This window comes from Alexandromys fortis, unplaced genomic scaffold (genome assembly GCF_014885135.2).
Source record: "Alexandromys fortis isolate MF-2015 unplaced genomic scaffold, M_Fortis_MF-2015_v1.1 scaffold_79, whole genome shotgun sequence".
In the NCBI taxonomy this organism is placed as follows: Eukaryota; Metazoa; Chordata; class Mammalia; order Rodentia; family Cricetidae; genus Alexandromys; species Alexandromys fortis.
In genome coordinates this window covers 4,436,114-4,450,518 of record NW_026067964.1, presented here as the reverse complement: position 1 = coordinate 4,450,518, position 14,405 = coordinate 4,436,114, and the positions used below count along the sequence as shown (strand labels likewise).

The window sequence follows — 14,405 nt, the reverse complement described above, 5'->3', positions numbered from 1 at the left end:
CTGAAAGGACAGGGAAAATATATATCCTATTTCCTTTGTAATGGAAGTCAAAACTAAGCAATTTAAAAGTTCCCCAAATTTTATACTTTTCTATATTATTATTTTTACATTTATATAGTTATTAGTGTGTGTGTGTGTGCATATATAACTTACAGGAGTCAATTCTCTCCCTCCACTAGATATGGCCTGACAGTGAGGAGCTTTACCCATTGAACCATCTTGCAGGCCATTTTCAATATTTTTACAGTCGTATGAATTGATTTTTAATAGAGTTCATGATCTTTTATTAGTTTAGGAAACAAATTAACAGTATGTAGCTCAGGCTAGCCCTGAACTCAGGATCCTTTTGCATCCATTTGCTGGGATGCAGATATGTGGCACTATGCCTAGACTGAAAAGTATTTTAAAAATGAGATGTGTAGCTGGGTGATTGTGGCTCTTGCCTTTAATCCTGGCACTTGGGAGGCAGAGGCAGGAGGATCCCTGAGTTCGAGGCCAGCCTGGTCTACAGATTGAGTTCCATGACAGCCAGGGTTACACAGAGAAACCCTCTCTCAAAAAACAACAAAACAAAACAAAAAACAGAAGAAAAAAAAGTAGTTATAGCTCAAGGGGACCAATGGACTGGTTATAAGGTTGAAATTTATTCTATATGTCAAAAATAAACAAAAACATATTGAAGATGTTATTCATGTTAGCCAAATATTAATGTATTCAAACATGAATAAACTAAAAAAGAAAGAAAGGAACAAAAAACAAATTATAGTATTATATTTTGGGGTAGATTAAAAGAATAGAAAGATACTTAACATCTGAACTGGACAGTTAAGTCATAATAAAGATGCTTGGTTCTGAAAACCAAACCAAAGCTGAACAGAAGCCCAGGCTGGAAAGTTGTCAGGAGATAGAAGACTGGCTGTTCTTCCAGGACTCAGGTTTGATTTCCTGCACCCACACTGGGGCTCACAACCATTTATAACTCCAGTAGCAGCAGATATGATGCCCTCTTCTGGCTTCCAGGGGCATGAGCAAACTCATGGTACATAATACATTCAAGCAAAAGACCCACACAAATGAAGTTTAAACTAAAAATAAAAAATAAAAAAACCCAAATGCAAAACAAACCAAAATAAAAAAATCCCCCAAGACTTCAATATAACTGTTGAAAATAATCAGAAATTGAAGTGATTTTTCATTTGTATTTTAATAAATAAAGCTTTCCTGAAGTTCAGAGAGTAAAACAGTCACACTGATCAGTCTTACAGACCAGGCAGTGGTGACACACATCTTTAATCCAAGTAGCCACTTTAGGTTTGTTATAGAAACTGGGTGGTAGTGGTGCATGCCTTTAATCCCAGCTCTAGAGAAGAACATAAGACTGGAGGAGACAGCTCTCAGCCACAGTCTCATTCTGAGGATTCCTGGAGGCAGGATCACCATTTTGGACTGAGGTAGGGGTAAGAGCCTGTGGCTGGCTGTTTTGTTTTTTTGACCTTCAGGTTGAGCCTTAATTTCTATCTCTGATTTTTATTAATTATGCTGCAAGAAATGGGATTAGAATTTTGTCAAATGATTTGGCAATATTGGTTGAGATGAACACAGGAGTTTTTTCCTCGAGCTTTTATGGTGAAGACTAGCTTCTATATAGGAAGACAAATGACCTGAGGGTTTTGCTAGCACCTGCAGGGTGGATTTAACAGGACCACAGGGACTTGAGGTTCTGTATTTCTCAGAGGCTTCCTGCAATGGTCATGCTGGAATGTGGCTCACACGTGAGTAGTAAAGACACAAACAACCACAGCTAAAGCATCCTTAATCAAGTGCCCATCTAGAAACGCTGCCTGGGATTTGTGGTAGTGTGGCACTTCTGAGATGAGAGGAGAATCTGCTGGCTGATGTCATCAGCAACTATTCACAAAAATGGCTCATCAACATGATGGAGACAGGGCCGAGCATCCTACGTTCCAACCGCTGGCATCGACAGTGGTGTGGCCGTCACACACCTAAGCTCTGGGCAGTTCATACATTTTGGTTGGGTAGTGGAGGTACTATTATGCTACTATATACTACTTATCTTTGGTCCAGTCTCACAGCAAAAACAAAGCTGGCATCAGCTCAAGGTCTCTTTCATTTCTCCAGTATTAACTGAAGTTCAGAAAGACCATTCATCTCTACTAATTCAGATTCACAAACATGAGGAACTAATATGTAATATTAACAGAGCACCCAGCCTGGAGCCACTTTCCCTGTCCACTTGGTCTTGTTTGTTCATTGTATTCACATCTTAATACTCGCTATTTGCAGATTTTGGTATCAGGCTTCATCTCCTGGTCAGCTCTTTGCGTGGCCCTCCCCAGAATCTTCCCATTAGAAGCATTCACTGCTACGTAACAAAGGTGGCTGAGCTTCATTCTGTATCGATTTTGATCGATACAGAAGCAGAAATACTATACGCCTTACATTGAATTTGTCAAAATTCTACATCTTTCTCTTTCAGCTTTGAAGCTTCCATTTCAGTAGGTCTGGCTTGTCTAACTCTGTTTTAGCCACAGAGTCCACGATCGTTGCCATAAACCACAAGGTCTTCTAATAAACAAGTATGTGCTGTGGAATATTTAACTACGTAAGGATGTGTTGCATTTGTTTCTGCTCTGGGCTATTACTTTAACTGTGTAGAGGTGTGCTGCATTTGTTTCTGCTGCATTAGTTTAATTATGAAAAGATGTGATGCTGTTTCACCTTGCCTGCCTTACTGCACCTGATTGGTTTAATAAAGAGCTGACCAGCCAATAGCTAGGCAGGAGAGGGATAGGCATGGTAGAGAGAGTAAGTGGGAGGCGAAATCTAGGCTCAGAAGAAGAGAGAGGAGGAGGACAGAGTGAGGGAGAAAGAAAGGGAGATGCCTGGGGCCATCAGGTCAGCAGACATAGAGTAGGACATATGGAATGAAAGGTAAAAAGCCCCGGGGAAAAATATAGAGGAAGAGAAACAGGTTAATTTAAGTTATAAAAGCTAGCCAGAAATGAGCATAAGCGAAGGCTGAGCATTCACAATAACAATAAGTCTCCATGTCAGGATTTGGGAGCTGGTTTGTGGCCCCACAATACAAAAAGCTGGGTACAAATATGGGTGTAATAACGGAGCACAGAAGCTGCTACAGAAGATGTAAAAAGAGACAAAAGTCTCCATCATGTAGCCAGTTAGAAACAGCTTTTTAGAGTGAAACCATTCTCTGAGCTGCTATGGGAACTTGGAAAATGTATAGCAGTCACCTTATTCTGTTTTCTGGGACCACAAATATATTTACTGTGTGATGCTGAAATACGGGAGATTGCTCCTTTTCTTTCTATATTTTCAATGTTAATCTCCAGAAAACCAGGCCTGCTGAAGCAGCTGCCTCGCTTGATGACGGGTACCCAGAACTCTAATCACATCTTAAGATTGGGATGTAGCTAGGAAGCTCTGAACAATTTTTCACCCTCCTTCTCAATCTAGCCACCCAGAAGGCTAAGCCTAGGAGGTCAGCACGCTGAACAGCTGCCCTGAGGCGAGTCCCCCACTCTGCAGCCCTTGGACTCTGAAGTTCCTTCACGCAGTCCTCTCTTCTCTTTACCTGGCTGCTTGGGGCCTTCCTTGCCTGAAGTTCAGTGAGTCAGTCACTCCTAGGGATGGGATTTTTCATTTATGTTTTACTTATGTGTATGCCACGTGTGTGTGTGGGCATCTGCAGAGGCCAAAACAAGGTGTTGGATCTCTTAGAGCTGTAGTTACAGGCAGGGGTGAACCCTAAGACATGGGTGTTGGGATGCAAACTCGAGTCCTCTGGAAGAGCAGCAAGTGCTCTTAGCTGCTAAGCCATCTCTCCAGGCCAGGGCTAGGTTTTGATGTTGGCCCGTCACTATATCCTTCCCTAAGAGAGGTAACCCAGCTTTCGGGAGTTTAAGGGAAAATTTTTCCACTGTATTCTGCTTGTCCTGTTTGAGGAAATTTTGTTTTGATCTCTTTCCACAGAAACACCAGTGATCTTAATATTGGATTCCCATCAACTGTCCTGAGTCATTCCTATTACCTCATCTCATACTGAGCACCAAAGAGCAGCAACTGGGGATTTCTTCAGTGAGCGTTACCCCACTCAAGCCTCACAATCCTGCGCAGCATTAGAACTTTTACACAAGGAAATTTATCTTAAGTCAGTTACTTTTTCTCTTAGCTTTCTGTCTAATTCCAACTCTTCAGGCCCATTTCAATTCTTTTCAATGCCTACTTTTCATTCTTTTTTTTTTTTAAATATTTTATTACGTACAGTATTTGTATGCCTGCAGACCAGAAGAGGGCGCCAGACCTCATTACAGATGGTTGTGAGCCACCTTGTGGTTGCTGGGAATTGAACTCAGGACCTTTGGAAGAGCAGGCAATGCTCTTAACCACTGAGCCATCTCTCCAGGCCCCCCCTTTTTTTTTGAGACAGGATTTCTCCATAGCTTTGGAGCTAGTCTTGGAACTTGCTCAGTAGACCAGGCTGGCCTTCCTGAGTGCTGGGATTAGAGATGTGCACCACCACTGCGCAGCTGTACTTTCATTCGCTTACTTTTGATGATGTTACAGTTTCTTTTCATTGTCATGGTTGGTACTGATCCATTCACACTTCTCCCTACACACCCACAGACACACTGTCCCATTATTAAACTCCTTGAGAATCAGTATAAAATCCTCTTCTGGAAGAATATCATTTTGTGTTTATGTCACTTACATTTTTATAAGTTATGTTCATTTTCTATATATTTGATATAAATAAGATTTCCTTTACTTACGTATGATGACCCTTTTCTGATTTTCTCCTTGTCAAACTTTTACGCTTTTTTTTTGTTTGTTTTGGTATTGGGGATTGGACCTGAGGATTGCCAGCAAATACACTACCACTAGCCATATACCCACCCCTACATTTAAGCAATTTTATTAGGGACTTCTATTGTTCTAAAACTGGATGGTTTGCTGGGGGTGGAGCTCAGAGTGTCTGCCTAGCATACACAAGGCCTACACTTCTTTCTTTTCCCAGCACTCTTCTGACTTTAGCATTAGGTTCGAATATAAAGTGTAATCTCAATGGTGGACTCTTCAGTAGGATTGCCAACTGCAACATTGTTCCAAGATGGAAAGTGCAGGGCTGGTCCAAGTTGCATCACATGGGCTGACACTTTGAATTTTGTGCAATACTGGAGCCTTAGCCTTTATTGGTGCAGACAACTCTATTTTTTAGGCTGTGTTTTCAACACATAAGCTAGGACAATTTTGAATTAGAAACTCATTGGCTCACACAGAAAAAACCTAATAGTCAGGTTTACAACAGAGATTTCTTAAAAACAAAAAACGCCATTTTGATTCTGCTGACATCTTGAGTAAATAGAATACTCCATCTAATACTTACTCAAGACATAAGAAGACCAAGTCAATAGCAGTCACCCAGTCACCCTCAGTCCCAAATAATATAAAATCAAGGTATCAGAAACAAACTGACTGCAAAAGAGAAGCTCTTCCACTTAAATGTCTCCAGGAAACCCCAGAGATATCGGCTGAAGCAAAGTCCTTCAAGCTCTGCCAGTCAGTGACATGCTCAGTTAGCCTCCTGAGAAGGATACACACATGCAGACCTTGGGAAGCTAGTGTGGTGGCTAGCAGAGAGTGATGTAAGAACACGGGAGAAACATCTAAACCTGACAAGCTCATCTCCTCCCTCCGGAAAGCGCAAGTCAGGCATTTTTGTGGTTAAATCACAAGTTTTAAAGAGGGGTTCAGAAGAGAAATCCCGCAGGCCTAAACAAAGAGTGACGGTAATACAAAGATCACCCCTGCAGAGGCTGAACGTGCTCCAGCTCATTTGTTCTTCTGTTGGCTCTGGCTAGAAGAAGCTAGACATTAATCACAATCCACTAACCCTAAGTACTCCAAGTTCAGCAGGAGATGGACACACGGAGATGCTGCTGTCTGGAGAAGCACAGTTTCAACCCCGGTCCATTCAGCTCTAACCATACTGACAGCTGGGAGACCCGAGCAAGTCTGAGTACTCTTCTGAGGGCCACAACTTCAAATACTTCATCACTAAGGCAGTCCCCATTTTAAATGCTTCCCTCAATAGGGCGCCAGCCAGAAAGGAGTCTGCATTCAGCTCTATTAGAAGGTAGTTGAGTGATCTATTTTCAAAGAAAGCATTTTCAGAAGACAGAACGGTTTGCTGGCACTGGGGTAGGTGACTCACATACCTGTATTTTGACCACACTCTCTTCTTGGTCATATAAGAATGCTTTCCTAGCTTCAAACTCTTTCCTAAGGTTGGGTCCTAAGCTTGTGGCTTGGATGCGGAGAAGCAATTCTTCCGGAGCAGACCATATGTTCTTGCGGATGTAATTTGCTGTAACTTCCTCAATGATGTCCTGGCAAGAGATATGTCTTATGATTACTCTCTACACATCAGGTGAAAGGAACATAGAGAACAGCTTTTGGAAATGGCAGCTTTTGGGAAATGAACTGGACAGTTCTTTTTGGCTTGGTTTCAAGACACATTCAACAAGAGTCAAGGGATGAGCTGACATAGCTTTCTGGTGACATGATTTTTGAGTCCTCTGAGCTTGGTGGGAAAGCAGTCTAAGAAGGTGTGGAATGATCTCATGTGATGCTGGCCTGAATTCCACAGACTGTGAAAGGGTCCAGGTTGACTACTATAAGAATGGGCATTACCTTCCACTCCCTCAGACTACTGGGGCAGGGGAAATGGCAGTGACCAGAAAGTCCTAGTTTCTTTCCCCTTCCCTAGCCCCAGATGATGTTCCTAGGGAAATCAGATACTGGAGGCAGAAAGCAGGTAAGAGAGGAAAGACAAATGTTAGCAAGGACAGAGAGGGAGTCCAGAGGAATGGGAAAAAAGAAGGGGATTATGGGAAGTTTCATGTGGGTTCCTATGGGTTTCCTTTCACACCTGTGTAGATGCAAAGACTGGACTCATTCCTACAGCTGGAGCCTCTCGTCCAGCACACCTGCAGCCAGCTGTGGGTTCATTTAAGCTGTGGGTGCATAGAAAGCATTGAGAGCAGACAGACGCAAACGTATTCACTGAATAAGCACATTGGCTTCAGGTTATCATTTCTAAAAGGCCAAGACCCTCCCCCATTTAATAACTCGATAGACAGATATTCAGTGTAACAAAATGCTGTATCTGAGCATTTTTGTAGACCAGATGGGCCACTGTTTTGTTTTTTTTTTTTTTTTAACTCAAATTTTAACTCTCCCATGCTGCTTCTTCACAGTTAGGCACATCTTTTCCATCCTGGCATGGGATTTGAAAAAAAATATTCAGCACTAATCACTCATTGCTCTCATAATCTTTGCCTAAAATTCACAAGCACCTTGAACATCTGAAAGTAGTTAATAAGCTATGTCCTTCAGGTTTTTCTTCTTCTCATTCTCAGTTTTGCCATTAAACATTTTCAGACTCAGGCCACATTCCCATCCCCCACCCCCAACTTGTAGCTCACATTTCTATATGGTTGCATCTCCAAGGCTACTGATCCTTACTTTTAATTTTTGAGGCAGGGTCTTATTAGATAGTCTTGGCTGGCCTGTAGTATGTAGAGCAGGATGGCCTCATATCCACAGAGACCCATCTGTGTCCACCTCCCGAGTGCTGAGACTAAGGGTGTGTGCCATCACCCAACAGCTACCAACTCTTAATACTAATAATTTTATCTGTATTTCAGTGTTGGGTTTTTCCTCCCCAAGACAGAATAACTATTAGCAGTGTGTTCTCTCTGAACATACTCTAACATCTGGATCCGTCAGCAAGTCTCAGGCCTTTTGAGTCCAAGGCAATCTTGGTGAGCGTTCCTTCCCAAGCCTCTTCCTCTGGGAAGCATCACCCATTGTCTGTGATGCAATAAATCTGTTTCTCAAGCTGCATCTTGTACTGTTAATTCCAGAGCAATGGGCATGTGATATCACCCTTCGATATACCGGAGGCTACATCAGAAACAGTTAATAGTGGGACACGGGACGTGAGGTTAGAAACTGCAAACACTGGGGAAAGCAAAGCCTCTTTGTATTATTGACAGATCCTGTGCAAGCTGGGGAAATAACCATTTCCTCCGCCCACTCTATGCCTCATTCCCCACTTAGGGACGTTGACAGTGATAGTACATGCTTACATGCTTCAGCTCCCCTCTGAGGATGACACAGTGATTGGCAGTGCCTTGGGCAGAAATATGCCCCGTTCCTGCTTTCAGAAGAGCTGTGGAAGGATTACTTTTAGCTGTACCTTGCTTCTGACCACTTACATGCCACTTTGACTTCACTCACTCCATTCTTCATTACCTCACACCAACTTTCCAGAACACAAAGGATCCTATGAAGAGGATCTATTGCTGTTCTAGCGATAGCTACCTGACAATCTACATATGGTTTAGTTATCTTTTTTTTTTTTAAAAAGGAAACTTTCTAAGGAGTACCTATTTATTTTCATGTTCTTAAAAATAGATATAAATATAGCATGGTCACTGAGGGGGTCACACTCTTGCCGGGCTGTTTCTTTCATTCATTCCTTTACATAGGATAGGAGAAGTGAAAAGATTAAAAAAAAAATCGAATGACTTAGAATGGAGCCTGAAACAGCTTTTTGTACCATTTTTCCACAGCTTACTCTTAAGTTGCTTTTCTTTCTTCTTTGCAAGTATTTAGACCTGAGTTCTTGTACATATAAGACAACAATAATAAAACTACTGTGTTATTGGGAATGAATGCAGACTAACATGGATTAGGCATAAGCCATAATCATCCATAGGTGATTAGGAGAAACCACCTATGCTCTGAAACTTTGGCCAGTGTTCCATGCAAGAGGAAAGAGCATTAGACCAATGAACATAGACACTTCTGAATGGGCTTCTTCCTCCTGTACTTAAAACCGCAATGTTCTTATAGCCAACAACAATGTATGCACTAATTGATGTATTGTTTCTATCAAGCTCAGATAGCATTTTGTTATAAATACAAAATAAATAAAAAATAAAGAAATTGTTTATGGTAAAAAAAATATGGTTAACTAAAACTTTCAAATATGAGTCAAGGGTCCATTGAAAGAGATTTTTAGAGGTAAAGAAAAGTTGGGATTCACTATATCATGTTTAAATTTGGGTCAGTATGGTATATGAACACATGACTTGATTCAAACCCATGTGAAAAATACTCTCAATTGTATTTGGACACTAGAACATGGAAAACTCGCAAAAATGACATTAACCAACAAAAAACATGCTAAGACAATTGTTTCAGAGAAGCGAACACTTAAAAGTTTTCCACCCTGTTCTTGAACCTCCCTGTTGTCTGTTCCTAAACCCTTCTGGAGATGGCTGAATTTACCAAGGCAGAGGTGTTCCTTTCCCACTTTGTAGGAAAAAATGAATTTTCTTTGGAATGGAGTTAAGTGGTAGGCAAAAGGGGAAAGGAAAGACATAAGACATATTGACAACTAAGAAATTATTATTAGTCAAGTAACTTTGCCAAGAAAAACTTGAAGATTGACTTCTTAGGGTAAGCTATCATCTCAGATGAGCTGCCAAGGTTTCTTCCTCTTGGTCCACTGGTTCTCTTTGGTTTGGCTTTGCCAGCATATGGAACTAAGGGTTTTTAATAAGGCGGCACAGTCAACTCCAGTCCAAGAAGACTATGTCTCACACACCCTTCAAATAAATTGATTAGTCTCCTCCATCACTTCCACGATGAAGACTAGACCAGCAATCACACTTCTCTTTATACAGTTTTAAAAAAGTTTTCCTTCAAACACCAACCTACCTCAATTTCTTCTGCTGTGAGCCATGATTCTTTAGACAAGCATGTTTCAGGCTGGACCCAAGAACCTTCTTTGGAATCTGTGTTGTAATAATAGTTGTATTTCTGCTGCAGGTTGACTTTGACCCACGAACCTTCACTAGACACTAAAGAAGAAAGAGTTTGTTAATGACTGCAGAGGAATGAAGTTCTTATGCTTTCCTACCAAGAAGCTCAGCAACTTCTACTTATCAGCTCTCTAGTTAAAAGGAGATAAGGGAGAGATAACTAGGTTCGATAAGTCAAATTTGATAGAACATATACCGTTTCCAATATACCATAACCTAGCAAAAATATTTTTCACTAAGTGTTCAGCTGGTCTATGGTAAAATGGAATGAGTTTTGAGTACTCAGTGACAGTTTCTTACCATACATTCACTCACTGCACATGAAAGGGAGAAAGAGAAATATCTAATACTGGCTCCGGACTCCAGTTATTTCCTGGAAATGTAATTGGCTCCCATAATCTCATAGGGAGTGGCACTATTAGGAGACATGGCTTTCTTGAATGGGTATGACCTTGTTGGAGGAAATGTGTCATGTGTAGGCAGGCTTTGAGAGTTCCTATGCTCAGGATACCACCCAGTGTGTCACAGTCGACTTCCTGCTGCCTTCTGGTCAAGATATAGCCAGTACTGATGTGGGAGTGATTTCTTATTAATAAAGAAACTGCCTAAGCCCCTTGATAGGCCAACCCTTAGGTGGGTGGAGTAAACAGAACAGAATTCTGGGAGAAAGAAGCTTAGTCGAGGAGTCACCATGATTCTCCCGCTCCAGACAGACGCAGGTTAAGATCCTCCATGGTAAGCCAGCTCGTGGGCTACACAGAATATTAGAAATGGGTTAGAACAATATGTAAGAGCTAGCCAATAAGAAGCTGGAACTAGCCGGGCCAGGCAGTGTTTAATAGAATACAGTTTCCGTGTAATTATTTCGGGGTATAACCTAGCCATGCGGGCGGCCGGGTGCCGGGGACGCAGTCCTGCCGCTCCTAATGCAACACAGTACTGGGTCTACTTGCATGCCCCATGTTCCCTCTTGTGATGATAATGTATTGAACCTCTAAAACTATAAGCTAGCCACCTTAATTAAAGGTTATCTTTATAAGAGTTGCCACAGTCATGGAGGCTTTTCCCATCAATTAAAAACCCTAACTAAGACAGATGGCCCGAGTCAAATATGGCCAATGAAAAGCAAAAGTGAACAAGGAATGCATATTACATATAGATGTTGACACCCTCACAAGTAGATGGAGGACACCAGTGAACACAATTTTATTTTTTTAATAAAGCCGCCCAGAGTTTTCTATGACATGAACTGATTTATAGAGACCATAACCCATATTTAAGATGGAGGTGAGCCACTTCTGGGGATAAATTCATTCAAATTACAAAATAGAAAATTATAGTATAAAGGTCAATGAAAGTAGAGGAAGAGAAAGGTCCTGATTTGACTCAAGATGTTGTCCATAACCACACAAAAAGAGAAAAAAATGCTGAAAGGAAATGACTTGGGTGGGTGGGGACGGGCTATAGAAGCCTATGGCAGTCATGGCTTAGGTTGGTTGAGAAGAGTGTTTCTTCCTTGTGAATCTAAGGCTGCACATTATAGCACATTTAGAAATCTTTATTTTTGTTAATTAGTCATGAATTCTGACTCAATCCAGAGATCTGAGATCTATCCACCTTAACCACTGAAAAGTTCTGACTAAACTAAATCAACTGCTTCTTAGTGACCACTAGACTTGTCATCTTTCCAGGCAAGTCAAACCGTGAGTGATCATCTTTCTAAAATATTTAAATTCATTCCAATAATTGAACAGAATAACCAGGTTATATAAGCATTTGCTGATTATTTTTGATTTTAAATACCCGTGTTCAATTTGTCAGTGTCTCCAAAAAGTGACAGCTTTCTCTTCAAATGGGGAGTCAGACAGCTGTTTGTCTGTTGTTGGTCTTTTGTTTTAATTAAATATTTGTATGTGTGCGCGTGTGTGTACGCATATGCCAGTACGTGCACACCATAGCGTATGTATGGAAGTCAGAGGACAATTCTTCGAAGCCAATTTCCTCCTTCTCCCGTGGGTTCAGGCACAGCATTCAGGGTATCAAGGTTTCATAGCACGTGCTTTTACCAACTGAGCCACCTTGCCAGGTTCTCCTGTCTCTGTCTCTTTTACTGAGCAGACTGTTTTCAAGTTCCTCCATGTTGTAGCATGTAGCTTCTTCATCCCTTTTGGTGGCTATTAATATTCCAGTATATAGATCTGCAACATTTTCCTTATCTAATCACATATCATTTGTCCCATAAAGGGTTAAATGATGGCAATTATTAATATAAAGATCTGCTTATATTTTCTCAGTTCTATGATGTCACCATCTGTGCATCGCTGCTGAGATAACTGCAGCTCTAAAAAAAGAACCTAAAAACACTTGTTCTGCCAGAGACGCTAAAAATTTTAGAAATATTGATAAAGCCATAACTGTCTCAAAATTAGGAAATCACAATGCCATAGAAACCACCATATTTTAAATGACGTATTTGTGCTAAGCCATGGAAATGCTCACCGTTGTCAGTCTTGGACTCTTTTGCCTTCACAAGGGTATCGTAGTACTTGATGGCACACTCTGGGATTATGTCATGGGTATTACTAGTAGAAGACTTCAGTACAGACAAGATACGTTCTGATTGTTTTCTGTCCAAACACTCGTTGACATCGACGACCAGTGTAACCACTGGGTAATGAGAAACAAAGTTTCTGTTAATCATTACTGTTTACTTATATATAAGACACATAAATACATGTGTGAACCTTCTAGGAGTACATTGGTATTTTGGTTAAACCCTTTATCTGACAGTCTGACCATATCCACCTGGCCAGCCACTGATTCACCTGTCAGTTTGGGTTGTAAAAGAGAGGTTCTATGGGAGCCCGGCATGTTAAAACTCTAACATTCTCTGGTTAGGCTTGTATATATGAAGGGAACTAGGTGGTGCTCACTGTAATGTAACCTATGGAGTATGCATGTCAGGGAAGCTACACCCTGTGACATGTGTGTTGGAGACTGTTGAGGAATACACACCAATGATAGACAATACAGCCCTGATCTAGACCTTACACTTGAGGATTCATTTTAATAAGAACATTATTTTAGAGTAAGCAGAATGGGCCGGGCAGTGGTGGCGCATGCCTTTAATCCCAGCACTTGGGAGGCAGAGGCAGGTGGATCTCTGTGAGTTCGAGGCCAGCCTGGTCTACAAAGGGAGTTCCAGGACAGGCTCTAAAGCTACAGAGAAACCCTGTCTCGAAAAACCAAAAAACAATAGAGTAAGCAGAATGCTAATTCAGCTATGGAAATATTAATAGTCTCTTGTATTAAAACTAGCACTGTTGACAAAGTTGTTATAACCAACCTAAGGAAATGTCCCAGAGAGGCACAGTGAGAAGAGATGGGCAAAGGAATCTGGAAACTTTATTTTGGATCAACTTAAACTTAATAAGCCTTTCAAATTTCTGCCTCATCCCATTAAAAAAAAATCACAGGGAACTCATGGTTGCTTAAAGGAATTTAGTAAATTCTGTATTATTATCTGCTTTAGTTCTAGGAAAGAATGCCCTGGTCCAACTAATGAAATTGTGTAACCTGTAAATACACTAAGTTAACAGCTGGTTCTTTAACGTGTAAAGCATGGGTCTATATATTGTACACAAAGAGGTATACAACACGTCTGTAAAATTGTAAAATAGAGGGGGAGCCAAGTTAAAATACTTTCTCTATTCAGAAAGAAGATCTTGGGAAGATGGGTTTCCTCTCTTACTCATATGTCAAACTCCAACATGTGTTGAGTCACTGTCCCTGTTAGCTTTGTCAACTTGACACACCCTAGAGTCTTGAGAGGAACAGCCTTGATGGAGGAATTGCCAAGTTCAGATTGGCCTGTGGGCATCTCTGGGGAGGCTATCTTGATTATTAATTGATGCAGAAGGACCCAGCACACTGTAGTTGGCGCCATCCCTAGGTTGGTAGCCCCGGGTTGTATAAGAAATATAAACAGGAGCCAGAGAGCAAGCTAGCCTGTGGCAGTCAATCTGCAGGAGACACCATGGACTATAGGACTGTGTGTATGGGAAGAGTGGCTGGTTCAAGTCTGTCCCAGGGGTCCCCAGTGAGGTGAGCATCCAATGCCCCAAATGCACAATGTCTATTTTGATGACTCAGGCACTTATTCTGTGATTTGTGGCTGGGTCATAGAGGAAGATATTAGATAACTGAGCTTCAGAAAGTCAAGTGCTTTAGACCTTAAGCCTCACACTGGTGGGCTCTCTTAAGGCATGCACTCCTAGGAGGATAAACACCCAACACAGCAACAGCTGGTTCTTTAATGTGTAAAGCATGGGTGTATATATTGTACACAAAGAGGTATACAACATGTCTGCAAAATTGTAATGTCAGGATGAGGAACCATTAGGAAGAAAATTTTTACGCCTTAGGGTAAACGGATGGGGGTGGGGGTAAGGGTTGAGAACACCGCACTAA

The 14,405-nt window shown here is 41.3% G+C and overlaps 1 protein-coding gene across 2 annotated transcripts in view; it reads right to left on the bottom strand.

Moving 5' to 3' along the window:
- Nucleotides 1-14,405, bottom strand: part of Iqgap2 (IQ motif containing GTPase activating protein 2) — a 301,482-nt gene that overhangs the window by 50,972 nt on the left and 236,105 nt on the right. For both annotated transcript variants that reach the window (XM_050153835.1, XM_050153834.1), the window contains exons 15-17: nt 12,435-12,602; nt 9,832-9,974; nt 6,258-6,428 (exon numbers count right to left, since the gene is read on the bottom strand). In XM_050153835.1, coding sequence (XP_050009792.1) covers nt 6,258-6,428; nt 9,832-9,974; nt 12,435-12,602 — 482 coding nt within the window. The remainder of the gene's footprint in view (nt 1-6,257; nt 6,429-9,831; nt 9,975-12,434; nt 12,603-14,405) is intronic.